General features: G+C 46.9%; 2 protein-coding genes across 2 annotated transcripts in view; one reads left to right on the top strand and one right to left on the bottom strand.

Moving 5' to 3' along the window:
• Positions 1–3,340, top strand: part of CTSZ (cathepsin Z) — a 12,346-nt gene extending 9,006 nt beyond the window's left edge. Inside the window, exons 4-6 of the mRNA XM_008067547.1 lie at positions 847–997; positions 1,717–1,879; positions 2,751–3,340. Coding sequence (XP_008065738.1) covers positions 847–997; positions 1,717–1,879; positions 2,751–2,861 — 425 coding nt within the window. The 3' untranslated portion in view covers positions 2,862–3,340. The remainder of the gene's footprint in view (positions 1–846; positions 998–1,716; positions 1,880–2,750) is intronic.
• Positions 3,341–3,391: 51 nt separating this feature from the next.
• Positions 3,392–11,741, bottom strand: NELFCD (negative elongation factor complex member C/D). Its single transcript, XM_021717346.1, has 14 exons — positions 11,619–11,741; positions 11,282–11,391; positions 10,351–10,460; positions 9,179–9,286; positions 8,584–8,736; positions 8,242–8,372; positions 7,441–7,606; positions 7,070–7,204; positions 6,504–6,643; positions 5,635–5,749; positions 4,651–4,761; positions 4,450–4,590; positions 3,979–4,108; positions 3,392–3,887 (listed from the first exon to the last, which is right to left on the bottom strand). Exons 1-14 carry the CDS (start codon positions 11,648–11,650, stop codon positions 3,853–3,855), a joined length of 1,617 nt encoding a protein of 538 aa, XP_021573021.1. The 5' UTR covers positions 11,651–11,741; the 3' UTR covers positions 3,392–3,852.
• Between the last annotated feature and the right edge of the window lie 3,646 nt (positions 11,742–15,387).

Here is a 15,387-nt window from a genome sequence, read left to right on the forward strand (position 1 = left end):
TCTCGACCCACAGGCTCAGGCAATCCACTCACCTCAGCCTCCCAAAGGCACGGGATTACAGGCTGAGCCACCGAGCCTGGCTTTTTCTTTCTTTTTTTAAAGCTTAATTCTTGATACCTCTCAAACCAAAATAAGAAAATGCCTTTTTTAAAAAAAGTGTATTGGTCTATTTATTCACTAACCAGCAACAGAATCATCTTATGAAGTGCTAACAATTTGATCATACTCCAATTTCAGCTGTAAAGAATTACAGAAGCCAGGTGCGGTGGCTCACACCTGTAATTCCAGCACTTTGGGAGGCAGAGGTGAGAGGATTGCCTGAGCCCATGGGTTTGAGACCAGTCTGGGCAACATGGCGAGACCTCACCTCTACAATAAATCAAACAATTAGCCAGATGTGATGACACACACCTATAATTCCAGCTACTTGGAAGGCTGAGGCGGAAGGATTGCCTGAGCCCCATGAATCGAGGATGCAGTGGCCATGAGTGTGCCATTATACTTCAGCCTGGGTGAGAGTGAGACTCCGACTCAAAAAAAAAAAAAAATTATGGAAAGGAGGGCTTTCTCCCAGTCTTTCTAGTAAAGGGGAAGAGACTGCCTTGTGGGCACCTACTATGTGCTGATTAATGTGTCTCCTTTCTTTTCTGCCACGTCCTGGGGGTTTTTTCTAGCTCCCTTGCAGCTGAAAGAAGAGCTTCATTAAACAGCAACTAGTAACGAGATGATCTGTTATTGGCTAATGAATGGTCGGCAGAATTAGAGAAGTGGAGAGAGGATTCCGAGTGCTTCCCAGAGGGTTAGCGACGAGACAGTCCCATGCTGACTTTTCACGTTCTGTCCTAGAGTGTGACAAGTTTAACCAATGTGGGACATGTACTGAATTCAAAGAGTGCCACGCCATCCGGAACTACACCCTCTGGAGAGTGGGCGACTATGGTTCCATCTCTGGGAGGGAGAAGATGATGGCAGAAATCTATGCCAATGGTCCCATCAGGTGAGCAGAGGCCCCGCCCGTGAGGCTATACCAGTGTGTGCGTGTACAAGTGCATGTGTGTTCTTCATCCCTTGCCTTATGTCTCACTCTGTCACCCAGGCTCGAGTGCAGTGGCACATTCGTGACCACTGCAGCCTTGACCTACTGGGTTCAAGCAATCCTTCCACCTCAGCCTTCAAACAGCTGGAACTTCAGGCGCATGCCACCATACCCAGCTAGTTTTTTGATTTATTGTAGAGATGCAGTCTTGCCAAGTTGCCCAGGCTGGTCTCGAACCCCTGGGCTCTGGCAACCTTCTTGCCTCCGCCTCCCAAAGTGCTGGAATTATAGACATGAGCCACTGCACACGGACCTGGCTGTTTTAGTCACTGGGCATGAGACACAGCTCCAACATCCTTTCCCCTCTAAGAACTTCAGTTTTCTATGAAGTAAACTGAGCTAACACCTAACCTGCCTGCTCCCTGGGTGATTGTGACACACAGGGGGACTGCTCCCCCAGCTTTAGTGAGTGCTTTGGTGCTGGCAGGCTGTCGCAGCAGTGAAGACACTGTGTGAATAGCAGCAGGCCTACACAGAACTGCCTGATGTGCACTTATTGTATCAGATTCACACGTGGTCACATTACCCATGTTGGATCCACAAGTGGTCACATCAGGCTGTTTCTCCTGCTGCCAAGCACCTTCACTATGAAGTGCTGACCCTATGACTGTTGCCCTCAGCTGTGGTATAATGGCAACAGAAAGGATGACTAACTACACCGGAGGGGTCTACGCCGAGTACCACAAAGAGGCCTTTATCAACCACGTCGTTTCCGTGGCTGGGTGGGGCATCAGCGATGGGATTGAGTACTGGATCGTCCGGAACTCCTGGGGTGAACCCTGGGTAAGATGTTTTCACTTTCTTAGGGGCACAACTTGAAAAAGAACAGATGCTTCTCTCACTTGAATGGTTGGCTTGAGCTCCAAGCAGTGGCCTGAGCACAGGGCTTCTTGCTCCAGCCCTGTCTCAGCCATGGCACCAGTGACTTTTGGGCCAGCTCTATTGTGTGGGGCTGCTGCTATCCCACGCACTGATGGGTGTTTAGCAGCATCCCTGGCACCTCTACACTAGGAGGCCTCCCCACCAGCCCCAGTGTGAACAAAACTGTCTCCAGATATTGCCAAGTGTCCCGGGGGCGACTGCTGGAGAGGCACTGCCAGAGGGAACAGTGTCACGGCTCCTTCCTTTACAGCCATCTCATTCTTTTTCCTGTCATGGTTTTGGGCTCTCCTAAGTAACACTGTAGGTTTTCAAACACTTCTGAGTTGGGTCAAAACTCCAGGAGAAAGAAATGAACTGCCAGAGTTTTTAATTTTCAAGACTGAGTATTAGCCATTAATAGTTTGAGAGACAGAAATTCATTATCATGAAATGGGGGAAGTAGTTAATGTGGAAGTGATGAAATGTCAATATTTTTTATTAAATGATTACAAGTAGGGGCACTGATAGGTAGATAAATCATTGGGTCTAAAGAGTCAACACATTTGTTACATTAATTAGCTTCTGGCATAGAGGCCCTCCTGTTAAATGTTAACCACATGCACTTTTTCAACAAAGCTATTTCCGAATAGGGGCATGGGAGGAGTGAAGGGAGTGGCTGAGGAGGCAGCTGGATCCTGCATGTGCCCCAAGACTAGGCAGATGAATGGAGGCAGAGGTGGGGGGCAGGGTGGTGGGCGGAGGGGCTGATGCCAGGTCCTGCTTCTCCTCACAGGGCGAGAAGGGTTGGATGAAGATTGTGACCAGTACCTACAGGGATGGGCAGGGCACCAGTTACAACCTTGCTATCGAGAGGCACTGCACCTTTGGGGACCCCATCGTTTAAGGCGACAATTCTGAGAGAGCAGTTTTGGAGAGGTGGCACCACGGACCTTGACCAGATGAGGATCCTGTGGCCACAGGCACCAGGCTAGCTGGCAGGAACTGCGGTGATTACCAATAATGGCTGGCTGGAATGGCACTGAACACCCTGGAAGGGCCTGTCAACATGGGACACCGTGGTACTGGCATTCCCAAGGCAGACTTGAGATGGGATAACTTTAGTACTTGCATAGTGACTGCCATCAGCTACCTGGTAAAAGACCAATCACAAGAAAGGACATTCTGGGACCTCAGTTTCCTTCAGTAGAGGGCTGGTGTTTTCTATGTGGCAACTGTGGCAGATTATAACTGTGGCATTTAAGAGGCATAATATTTCACACTTATCACCAGTTCCTGTGTCACTCTGAGCCAATGGAGGGGGGGAGGGGGAGATGGCAACTTCAAACTGCTCAAGAGAGGAATAAAATACCTGACTCCACACAAGGACTGAGCCTGGGCATGTCTTATTCACACACAAAACAACACATCAGGACCTAACCCAGCCCAGTAGAAAGGCTTTCTGAAATTTATTAGTTCTTAGCAAATTAAAACAAATACAATAAAACATCAACTAACTAATTAGGTTCTTGTAAAAAAAAAAAAAACTTAGGTCAACTCTGAAAGCAGTCCACCGAGCAATATGAGATACCTCTGAGTTCCCACCACCCCTGGGGCTGGCAGTAGGCTCCATCCTGAGGTAACACAAACCTACTTCATACACTGGGGAAATGAGTGCTGTGAACAGGCTTAAGGAGTGGTACTGGGTTTACGACAGAGAAAAGGGACTATTCATAATAGCAGTTTTTTACTCAAACTGCTAAGATTTTCCTTTTTAAAGAAGTTGTCCACCTCCTCCCAGCAGAATCCATTTCCAAGAGGCCAACTGAGCCTCTTAAAACAGCAGCTTCTTGAAAGGGTCTGGAATGTTCTGCCTCAGCTCTGGAGGCTGCTCTGAATTAGTTCATCATGATGAAGTTGGATTTGCAGTGAGCTTTAACAGAAGGAGGAGGGTCACTGGGTTAGAAACAGGAGGTAAACAATGACGTTTTCTATCAGAGCACAGGGAGTCTACTGAGCCTCACCTATGAACTCCGTCACGGGGTCATGCTCGCCTTCTGTCTTAATGGTGCCAGCAATGCTGTCATTCTCCAAGATGGGGAGGAAAAGCTGCACAAAGTCAGAGGTGTACGGAGGAGCGATGACATCTAGCACCTGCGCAGGGAAGTAGGGTCACCTGCATGGTCCACACTGGCATCCACCAACACTCGGTGAAACAGCAATCAGCTTGGAGAAATCCCCTCCCCTTCCCTCCCCCGGTTCCCTGGTGACACCGCCAGTCTCCACCATTCCAACACCCAGGGTGGGAATGGAGGTAAAATAATACAGCTCCTGTAGGCAGGAGGCGTCTGAGAGACTAGTTATCTGTCAGTGTCATACATGATTATCAGAAAGCACAGTTCTCAGAGTTAGGTACAAAATGAACCAAATTAAGCCAAAAAGAACAGTGCTAGTGTAAACAGTATGAAATATGAAACCAACGGTGCGTTGCTGACCTCAGTGACAAAATAGCGAATGAGTGAAATGTCAGTGTCCAGCTTCTCCAGACACTTTCGGATGTAACTGACAACAGGAAGTACATAACCTCGACTCAGCAGGTGAACCATCCTGTCCAGCAGGGTCTTCTTTAATTCAAGCTGTGGAAGGGGCAGGGAGCTGGTTAGAATGGGGTCCTCCCCAGCCCCCAATGGACCCACTGGGCATCTACTTACCTGCTCCATCACATCCAACTGGGAGTGCTCAGTCTCAAAAAGCTTAACAAGCAGCTGCAGGACCAGTGGGTGCAGAAGCTGGTGGCAGGTACTGATCTATAAACAGGAAGCCTCACTGTGCAGTGTGGCCACTCTCAGCACACACAGAACCACAGTCATGGTCACAGACCACAAGGACAGCAATCGCTGATGAAGTCGGCCCTGACACTTGGCCCAAGGCCAGTCAGCTTCTAGACCACCCCTCATCCTCCCAGCAACACTTAATAAAAACTGAGAAATCTATACAGTCAATGAAACTAGATCTTTCAAAGGCAAATGCTCATTTAGGATAGAAAGTGCTATTTTTGAAAAGAGGATGCAGGCTGGGTGCGGTGGTTCAAGCCTGTCATCCCAGCACCTTGGGAGGCCAAGGCAAGAGGACTGTCTGAGCTCAGGGGGATTTGAAACCAGCCTGGGCAACTTGGTGAGACCTTGTTTCTACAATAAATTTTTAAAAAGCCGGGCGTAGTAGCGCATGCTTGTAGTTCCAACTACTTGGAAGGCTGAGATGGAAGGATCACCTGAGCCTAGCAGGTCAAGGCTGCAGTGGCCATGAGCATGTCACTGCACTCTAGCCTGGGCAACAGAGTGAGACTCCAACTCAAAAAAAAAAAGAAAGAAAGAAAGAAGAAAAGAAGATGCACAGCCTCGGCTACGTGGTGAGACCTTGTCTCTACAATAAATTAAAAAAAAAATTGGCTGGGCATGGTAGTGCACGCCTGTAGCTCCCGCTACTAAGAAGGCTGAGGCAGAAGGATTGACCGAGCCCAGCAGGTCGACACTGGGGTGGCCATGAGTGTGCCACTGCACTCCAGCCTGGGTAATGGAGTGAGACTACAACTCAAAAAAAAAAGAAAGAAAAGAGGATACAATGGCAGTGCCTCGAGACAGACACTGTGCTCACTGCCAATGGCCCTCCCACCCTCTCACCTCATCCAGCAACGCCAGGTGGACTGGGGTGTGGTCCGTCTGCAGCTGAAAGTATCTTGGTTCTGACACAGTCCAATCCACCCACTTCAGCACACCCATCGCTACCACTGGAAACCTATAGGTGAACGAGACAGAATGCTTCCTTTAAAAAACAGCTAACAAAAACTCAGATATGCTAGAAAAGCATTAAAAAGTCAGATAGTTTAAAAACAAACCCCAGTGACCCAGGATTCACCCTTCAATGTGCTCTGCCAGGAGGCACTGACAAGTGAATGGCCCAATCAGATCAGCAACCACACACGCGCAGTGTGAGGCAGACAGCAAGCTCAGCTCCCTTAAACCCACTTCACTAACTTAAAAGGAAAAGATTACTACTGCAAAACCCTCGGGGAGTCTGGTGGACTGGGCTGAAGTTTACCTTTATTTATAGCAAACCCTTTCTTTGTCCCTAGTACAAATTAAGAGGGGAGAGATGCCCATGCCTGAGAGGACACACTATTTCCAGGACACATCCATTTACACAACCAGCGTGACCACAAATCATTTCCATACAAGCAACACTGTGCTGGTGTAACCTGTACTATAAATAGAACTTTCTTCGAATCAATTTTTGTATTTCTGGCTGGACTACCTTTTACTTACTCTAACTTGTAAGGGTTTATTGAACAGACTTCTGACAAGTAAACACCTGAAAATTATTCATACTGCTAAAACTGTTTAAAGTTCTCTACACACTGATTAAAAAAGAAAAAAGAAATAAAATGAATAGGTATCTCTGAAGCTTTTGCTATTTTGCACTTTGAATATGAAACCTGAAACCACCTCTTCCCCGTAGAAGCAAGGGTAGAGGGAGGTCTCGTTTTGCTTACCTAATGCACTGATAAAGGGTGCTCAGTTCTGCCACAAGTTCAGAGGCCCCTTTGTTCTCATTGCAACACAAATTGTGAACCGTTTCCACAGCTTTCGATGTCGACTTCAGCTCATCCTTGTTGATGCTCACTCGCTTGTTCTGAAAACACACACACCACTGCCTAGTCCCGACGGAGAACCTAGCCTTGTCGACAGGTACGCTGGCACCAGCCACTTCTCTCTGCAAATCACTGCCCCATCTCTGACGCCGGAAGTCAATTAATTTATAAAACCTCACAGTCACACTGAGTACAGAAACTGAGGCCCAATGAGACGAGTGTCTGTGGCTTATGCAATCAGTTTTACTTCTTTAGTCATACTTCCAATTACAGTCTACAGAGTTTCACAGACTCCACACACCTTTTCTGGAGATGTTTTAGCACTTTCACTACTTTGTGCACAAACAGTAGAAAAAACATTTCTGACACTAGACAGGCTTGATTTCTTGCAGCCAAAATTTCGAAATAATACCAAACAAAAGATAACTGTCTCCTAAAAGTCCACAAATTCTCAGAACTCACAGTACCTTCTTCCAGGTCTCCACCACGCTTGCAGCATAAGCCAAGATATGGATGTATTTGTGCTTGTGGTCCTGGTTGATCCTGGCTCCTGGTTTAAAAAGTGACTGCATGAAAAGGTCCAGGAAGGCAGGCACGCGGATCTGGGGAGAAACACACATCCAGGAACAGAACAGCAGATGTGAGGCCATGCTTGGTGGTCTCACTCACCCCTGCAGGGACACTAACGTTTCCAAGCTGAAAGCGTGAGGAAAGAACAGGAAAATGACAGAATTTACACTTATAGGACTTAAGAAAATTAGACAAAACAGACTTTCACAAGTGGCCCTGTTGGCATTGGGGGTATCCCAACTAATTTTCAAGATGAGAAGCAACTCACGAGCTCCACAGGTGGCGGGTCCATGCTTGTGAACATCTTGAAAAGGACGGTGATGTCAGCAGGGTTCAGGGCTCCTTTGGACAGCATGGCCCCGAGGGCCTGACAGGCTCTGGGGTAAGAGGCAGCTGTGCCCAGGGCCAACGTGATCTGACTGGCATCGTGGCCTCTTGATGGAAAAACCACAGAGCCCATCATCACAAGGCAGCTTTTTCTTTTTTCTTTCTTTTCTCTTTCACATTTAATGCTTTGGATTGCTGGGATCCCTTTGTTTTTCAATGTTTCTGTCATTCACAGATATATTGATTAACTGACCCATGAAAACAACAATTTGAGCAATCTGGGAAAGAATGACTCAGCTTTGCCAACTCTATACAAGGAATCACACACTTTACAATACCTCACTGTGACTCTATTAGAAAAGAAAGCAAATACAAGCTCATCTTAAACTGTAAGATATAGATGACAACGTAATAATAGATTGATGAATTACTATTTTCAGGACTGATGTGATTTGTTATTGATGAATCCCGGTGTAAGACAGTCTAAGCCCACAAGTCCAGAGAGCTGAAGAATAGTCGAATACTTTACAAAACAGTCACCAAAGCAACACTTTAGAAAGCAAGTTCTCCACATGTACTTTAAACTACTCTGACTCTTCCAGCTCTGTTGGATAAAATGAAGTTTACCTATATGTCAAAATCTAGAAGGTGCTAGAAGCTTTGGCTGTGGAACTAGGGACATGGGAGGGGCCTGCAGGGTGCACTAGGGAGGGACAGGGTGAGCAGAAACAGGGCCTCTCACTTCTCCTGGGCAAAGCGCTGCACTTCCTGGGCGATCCTGCGCACGGCAGAGCCCCCCTGCTCCTCCTGGGCCAGCACGGACATTATGGCCTGGGCAAACAGGTATGTGTGCTCCCCGTGACACACCATCTTCTGAAAGATTACAGGGAGAAAGGGGTTGGGTTCACTACTGAAGCATGGACACATGGACAAGAGCCAAATCCTCAACAGTTCTCAGGCACGAGTTCCCATTCCTAAAGGGCCCTCTGGAATGGACGTCCTTCAGGGCTGAGCATTTCATGCTTCCAAAACAGAACCCACAGCAGCCTCCCCTCATCTGAGGCTCATCAAGTCAAGAACTTACGGCAAACTCAGGAAGATTCTTTTCAAGGTTTTCTTCTCCTCCATCTAAAATTGTGGCTAGCGAGGTACGGAGTACTCGTGAGAACACTTCTAGCTGCTGGCACGCAGTAGACACACTGGTGATCTCGCCTTGGTACCCTGCATCAGAAATAAGCTACCGCACAAAAACAAGATGTCAAGGACTGCGGGCAGTGATCACCCTTCCAGAGAGGGCTGGCTTGTCTCATCTGTGATGAAGGGGAATAAGCAAGCCCCAGTCCTGAGCCCTAAACTCTCACTCCAACCCCCGCTTTGCTATCACCAAGGCTGCAACCTAGGTAACCACCTCTCCCTGGATTCCTCATATGTGCTCCTCTCAGAGCACAACAGACTACAAATGTGTCCCTGCTAAACCCTAAGTTACAGTTGGTGTTGACCCAACACAGATACAAATTGTATTCTTTTCCTTCTCAGTGTAAGGCTTACAGAGCAAAACAATCAAGACTTTTACTGCAAAAGCAAGTATGAACTCTGAAAGGAAACAGACCACCCAACAACCCCAAATAACCCTCACTCACAAACACCTTTATTTTTCTCCACTGTTGAGCTCTTCCTACCTTCACAGTAAAATTCAGCATCAGACAGTCTGGATGGGCTTCGGCCAGTTTGTAGAAAAGATCTCTCCACGTGGTATGTGCAATCATCTGTTCAAGCCACGCTGGGGTCTGCCAAGAAACAGCAAGTTAAGAGGCCTGGCTGTCGCATAAGTGAAGATTGTGTTGTACAGTCACAGATATTCTTGCTGGAAGAGATCCCATGAGCATCTAGCCCCGGGGGAAGCAGCCCAGAGCTGGTCACAGCCACCTGGTGGACTGAGGGGCAGGACAGTTCCTGGACACCCACTCTTGACTTGTGGAAGACTCAACTCAGTACAAGAGTACTGAGAGGCGCTTCCCAGAGAGTCCAAGTACAGCAGAAGCCCATGGGCAGTGGCTGCCTCAGGCACAGGGAGCTCATGCTACACCAGCTGCTTGCCCCCAGCACAGAGAAAAAGGTCGCTTAAATGGCACAAGTGGTTTGCCCACCACCGTGTATAGAGAACAGAAAAATGAATCTTTTGCCTCCCATACTGTGCAACTGGTGGCTTCGGGACTACTCTCTGAATCCACCATCCCATCTGTGTCAAGGCTAGGTTCCCCACGGCTATTCCTGGCCACTAAGCACAGCAGGGCCTCTAAAGCAGCCTGCCCAGGAGACACGGGCTCCCGGAACAAGCACCTGAGACCTGAAGACTCCCTGCTGACATGGCTGGAACTTTCTGGAAACCATACTGTGGCCTAAGATTCTTCCTGCTAACCCTCCATCCTTCCCTGTTACCCCCAAGAGTCATGCCTGCATAATGGCCCCCAGCATCCTCTGGCCCTTAGCCATCTTCTCTCATAGCTGTGTCCTCCATAATCTCTGTCTAGTCTTGTCTTGAAGCTGCTTCTTGGAGGACTCACACAAAAACACCACAGTCCTCCAAGAGCTGGGCCCTAGAGTCACAGAGATGGAGAGTGGAGGAGAACCTGCTATTCCTTCTCTGATCTCCGCCATATGTCCCTGTCAGGAGCAAGCATCTCACTATACTGAGCACAGAGTTTAAAGGTAACTCTGACTCTGCAGCTCCCATCACACACTGATGTTAGCTCCCAACTCTGACATGTCCATGATGTGCCACACTCCAATGTACACATGAAATTCACAAAAGACCCTAGGAACTGGTACCGGGACAAAGAAAATTTCTCACCTCTCCTTCTTCAGTAAAAATAGAATCTGCTTTGCGGGGGTCAAAGTGTTTGATCAATAAACTCTTCAAGTGATTTTCCACAGTTTCCTGAACCTGCAGTGGCTCAACACCTGAAAGAAAATGAAAGTGACTAGACAATGGCCAGCTCTCAACTCATGCATCACTTTAGAAAAAGTGAACAGGTCAAAAGCCTCCATGTGAATCAGATATCACAGAATTGCTTCTGTCCATTATAAAATATTTGGGAACTTTTAAAAGTAGTTGTTAAGTATATTCAGTGGTGAAAACCAACAAGGAATATGAGCAGAACACAAAGGATCATCTACCCGTCTACACAGACAGGAGGTAAGGTCTTCCAAACTTTGCTAGGCATAAAGGCAAATGGCCAAAAGGGACAGGCAGGAGGATGGAAAAACACACCCCTGCCCAGCAGGAGGGAGCAGGTGCCAGCCAAGAGACACGCTTGTCTCTGGCTGCTGGGACAGCACTGAAGCGATAAGTTTCCGGACAGCACTCACTCCAGTGATGTCATCTGTACCCGGCTCCCTGGATTTACAGTAAGGCTCTACTTTGATCATATTAGCTAAAAGCCATAATCACAGCTAGTCTGAAATTATCCATCATTTACTGCATGCCATAATAGACGTCTTAAAAATGACACACTGAATATACACTGTATAATCCTGTAATTCTACAACATGGCAGGGAGAACAACTCACTGAGAATCCCGTTGCTATCAGTAAACCTCAATGATAAAGCAAAGGTAAGAGTCAGGCAGATGGAAATGAATGAGAAGCTCAGTCCTTACTTGGACAAGTCTTAAAAACTAGAAACACAAAGGCATTTCTCATGGATCAGCATTATAATGATCCAAAGACCTATTTTAAAAAGGGGAGGATGACTAGCCAGGACAAGGGCACACATGAAGCACCTGTCTGAATGAGCCACTCAGCCAGCAGGTTCACAGTCTGGGCCACAGCCGTGTAGTTCTCGGATAAGAGTTGGATGACATTCTCTGGAGACCCTCCTGCCTGAAAATACCTAGGAAAAGTCACAAAGCGGCAATAGATACTAGAGCGAGGTTCAGGTGAGCCTGAGATGGACAACAAGTTAGGTTATGAGATGTTTAAGTGGCAGAGGGGACCCTCGAAGCCTTTCGTTTCAGCCTCACACTACTCTTACTCTATATAGCATCTTTTGGGTCTATTACAAATCTCTCTCTGAATCATCCCCATCCTCCTCCCCACACAAAGACCTTTCTCACATACCTCTTCAGGGTGTTAAAGATGGAGGGTTCCATGATATAATCCCGGGTAGAAAACTTATGCAGGCATTCTTGCTGAACCTCAGCATCATCCTCTCCTTCTCCAGAATCATCCTCCTGCTGTTGGTGAACGTCAAGTCATGATGTTTCCTCATTCATATAAACATCCTGTAAACCCATCTTCAACCTGTATAACCGGCCTATTTCAAAGGATTCTACACACACTATTTCATCTGACTTTCATAACCATCTCATGAAGTAGGCTGACAAATAGCAAGCCACTAAGAAAATGGGACCTTGAATCCCACCGAGGAGGTCTGTACTGCAACTTCTCCCTGGAAAGCTGGTGCTGTGGCCACCCAAGTTACTGAACCTCTCCAAGTGTCTATTACCTCCTCTGTTAAACAAAGATAATTAATAATGCCTACTCCCATGTGGCTCTTGTGAGAATTCCATAAGCTAACATTTAGAGGAGTTAAGTATACCACCTGACACTTAGTAACAGTTCAATAGGTATTAACTATTATTGTTGTTTTCAAAATTATTTCACACATGCCATTTAATGGTTTTCAACAAAGACTACCACAGTGATCTTGAAGGCATGAGCCATCGACTCATCATTAGATGGTAAGGCTCACTTACTTGCCTCGAGCCAGTGTGCCTGGCTGGATTCCAGGCCTAATTCTGTGTGGAAGCAACCTTAGGCAAGTCACTGGCTCCAAGTGCAAAACAAGCTTCTTCATTTGTTCAGGACAATGGGAGGACGACAGGATGAATTAACTCTAGTTCTGTCCAACTTTAAGGTTGCCTTTCTAAACGAGCAGATGCTCTTTGAACACTTACTCTGAACTGAGCACTGTGCTCATCCCCCAGAGAACCTAAGAAAATACAAGACAAGCCATTTTCCATAGAAGTTCACAAACTAGTAGGAGATACCAATCTCCATCCAACTGCCTCTAACATAATGGGGTAAGAGCTATCCAGCCCTTTACTGTTTTGATACCTAAAGTTTTATTGGAACACAACCACACCCATTCTTCTACACATTTTCTATGACTGCTTTCCCCCTGTAAGGGCAGACTCCTAGTTGTAACAGAAATATGCACGACCTACAGTATTTACTGTCTGGCCCTTTACAGAAAAGTTTCTCTACCTGCCCCTCCCCCTATCTGGACTAGCATCCTCAAAGCAGTGCTCTGGGAGCACACAGAACCCTACAACTTCAGGGAAGACTTCAAGAAAGATCAGCGAGTCTTCTCTCAGACCACATGTGCATGGGCAACCTGGAGCAAGCTGCGAAGTGAGGCCCACTTCACCTGAGACCCATTGTCCCATGTCTGTTCTCCAGCTTCAACCATCATCACATCTTCCCCTGGGTCACACTGTCTACCTGCTCATAAATTGAGAATGTACCTAATCCTCTCTCCCTCTCTCTTAAGCTCCAGACTCAAGTATTCAACAGCCTATTCGCGTTTCCATACAAGTACTCCAATCTCTTTAGGTCCAAAACGGACCTCATCTTTTCCCTGGAAACAGATCTTCTTCCTAAAACACACTTCCCATATTTCAGGAAAAGATTCCACCATCTACCTATTACCCAGAAACCTGCGAGTCATCCTCAATTTCTCCTCCCTCATCTGCCCTCGCATCCTGTCAACAAACACTATCAAGTCTATCTCCCATCTCTCCAATGTGGCCCTTCTTTCCACACTGACTTCTACCCTTCCTTATTTTTTGCATGCTTGCAGTAGCAACATCTCCCGTATGCCTCAATCCCAATCCTTCTTTTCAGTCATCTTTCACAGTGCCACAATGACTTCATAAGGCACAAATCTGACAACCATCTCCTGCTTAGTTTCCTATCTCCTTTGAAAAAAAAAACACCCAAGCTCTATCATGACATTACCCTTCCTGCTTGTTCACCTGTCCAGTCTCACCTATCACCACCGCCCAGGTACAAATACAGCCAGACGAATCAACTTGCATTTCAGGAGCTCTTAGTTTCTATAATCTGGACTTAATACCACAGTAGCCTCCTTACATCTTCTTGCCTCCTCAAATACACGTAACATCAGGTGAACAGACTTTGGGTCACCACCTATCTTTCAAAATGTAGTTATAACTTTCTGTCCCTCTTCCAAGCAGAGTCACACTTAGAATGAACATGAAATAAACACTGGGCCCACCCCTCTCATCAATGAGAGCCCACTAGAGTCAATGGGCCAAAACAGGGTAATGACTAAAATTCTCCAAACATGAGACTCCCCAATCTCCCATCAGTAGGGTCTAAGCTGAATGCATAAGCTGGGACAAGTAATTCATGTGCTCAGTCTATAAAATGAAGGCATTGGACTAGATACCACTTAGATATACCCTGTTCTAACACTTTATGACTCAAAGGCCCAATGTGAGAAGTACCAGGACATTTTGTACAAGATGTCCCAAACACCAGCCCACCACTAAGCTAATTTAGACCCCTTCATCTGGACCACATCTGTGATCAGCAGTTTAATGAAGTGGCAATAGAGACAAAGGATGTGGGTTTGGATCCCCATTCCTTCCTTTATTAGTTTCATGACCTCAGGCAGGCCAAAAGTCTTCTTGTTTCACTTTCTTCATTTACAAGATGAGCAGAGTAATACCCAACTCAAAATCTTGACTGTGGAAGACGAAGCACCTGGCCTTGGCTCTCAATTCGCTAAATATGACTCTTTACTTCACTATAAACCTCAACACTGTGTAATGATCCAACATGCAAATCTACTCATGCCTCTCCCTGCCCAAACTCTTGAACAAGCCATACTGCCCAGCACTTCTCCAAGGCCCTGCAGAACCTGCTCCCTACTGACCTAACACTGCCTCCACCACCATGCAACTAACCAAACAGTGATTCTTCTGTTTCAGAAACACACCACCTGTCTTTGCACCTTTTTTTTTGAGTCGTCATCTCTCTCTGTTGCCCAGGCTGGAGTACAGAGACACGCTCACAGCCACCGCAGCCTTGACCTGGGCTCAGGTGATCCTTCCATCTCAGCCTTACAAGTAGCTGGAACTATAAGCGTGCACCACACCTGGCTCATTTTTCTTAATTTATTGTAGAGACGAGGTCTCCCCAATTGCCCAGGCTGGTCTCGAACTCCTGCCTTAGACAATTCTCTTGCCTCCAACTGCCAAGGTGCTAGGATTACAAGCGTGAGCCACAGCGCCCAGCCATGTCTTCGCCCCTTTATACCTCAGCTCCTATGTCCTCATTGCACCACTGTATCCAGATTCAACTAAGAAACCCCCACTACATCTTTTACTCCTTCAAAATATGTGTTCAATATTTAACCAGACGTCCCTAATCTTGATTCTTGTTGAAAAGGCAAATTCCCAGGCTCCCCTCCAGGCAGTCTCTAGGGGGAGGGCCCCGAGAAGCTGTATTTCAATAATGCACCTCAAGTGGGTCTTGGAATCAGAAAAAAGCTGGGGTACATTGGCCAGACTAGAGCTGCCTGCCCTGACTTTCCAACCCCTGTGCTCAAGGGAAAACAGAATGATCCCTCCTAGGGTACCACTCCAAGCCCTGGGAGGTCAAGTCTAGAAGATCCTTTCCGTCGTTTTGCCCAAAGATAGATGAAATCAGCCCAAAGTTCTGAAACTAGTATTGTTTACAAAACAGTAAAACACATGTACCAATGCCTAACGTGCTGCTTTTCCCCCATGATGCTGGTTTGGAGTTTGAGTTTTATTTTTGTTTAAACTTGTACGGCTCCGCCCCCCCCCCCCCCCCC

Source organism: Carlito syrichta, unplaced genomic scaffold, assembly GCF_000164805.1.
Source record: "Carlito syrichta isolate Samal-C Ts95f unplaced genomic scaffold, Tarsius_syrichta-2.0.1 Scaffold309702, whole genome shotgun sequence".
Lineage (NCBI taxonomy): Eukaryota > Metazoa > Chordata > Mammalia > Primates > Tarsiidae > Carlito > Carlito syrichta.

Excerpts from the sequence above, each read along its gene's own strand:
- NELFCD (XM_021717346.1), bottom strand. The coding sequence starts at position 11,650 with ATGGAACCCTCCATCTTTAACACCCTGAAGAG. Across the intron at positions 8,737-9,178 it reads TGCTGAATTTTACTGTGAAG|CTTATTTCTGATGCAGGGTA; the intron begins GTAGGAAGAGCT and ends TTTGTGCGGTAG. Across the intron at positions 6,644-7,069 it reads TGGTGGAGACCTGGAAGAAG|AACAAGCGAGTGAGCATCAA; the intron begins GTACTGTGAGTT and ends GTGTGTTTTCAG.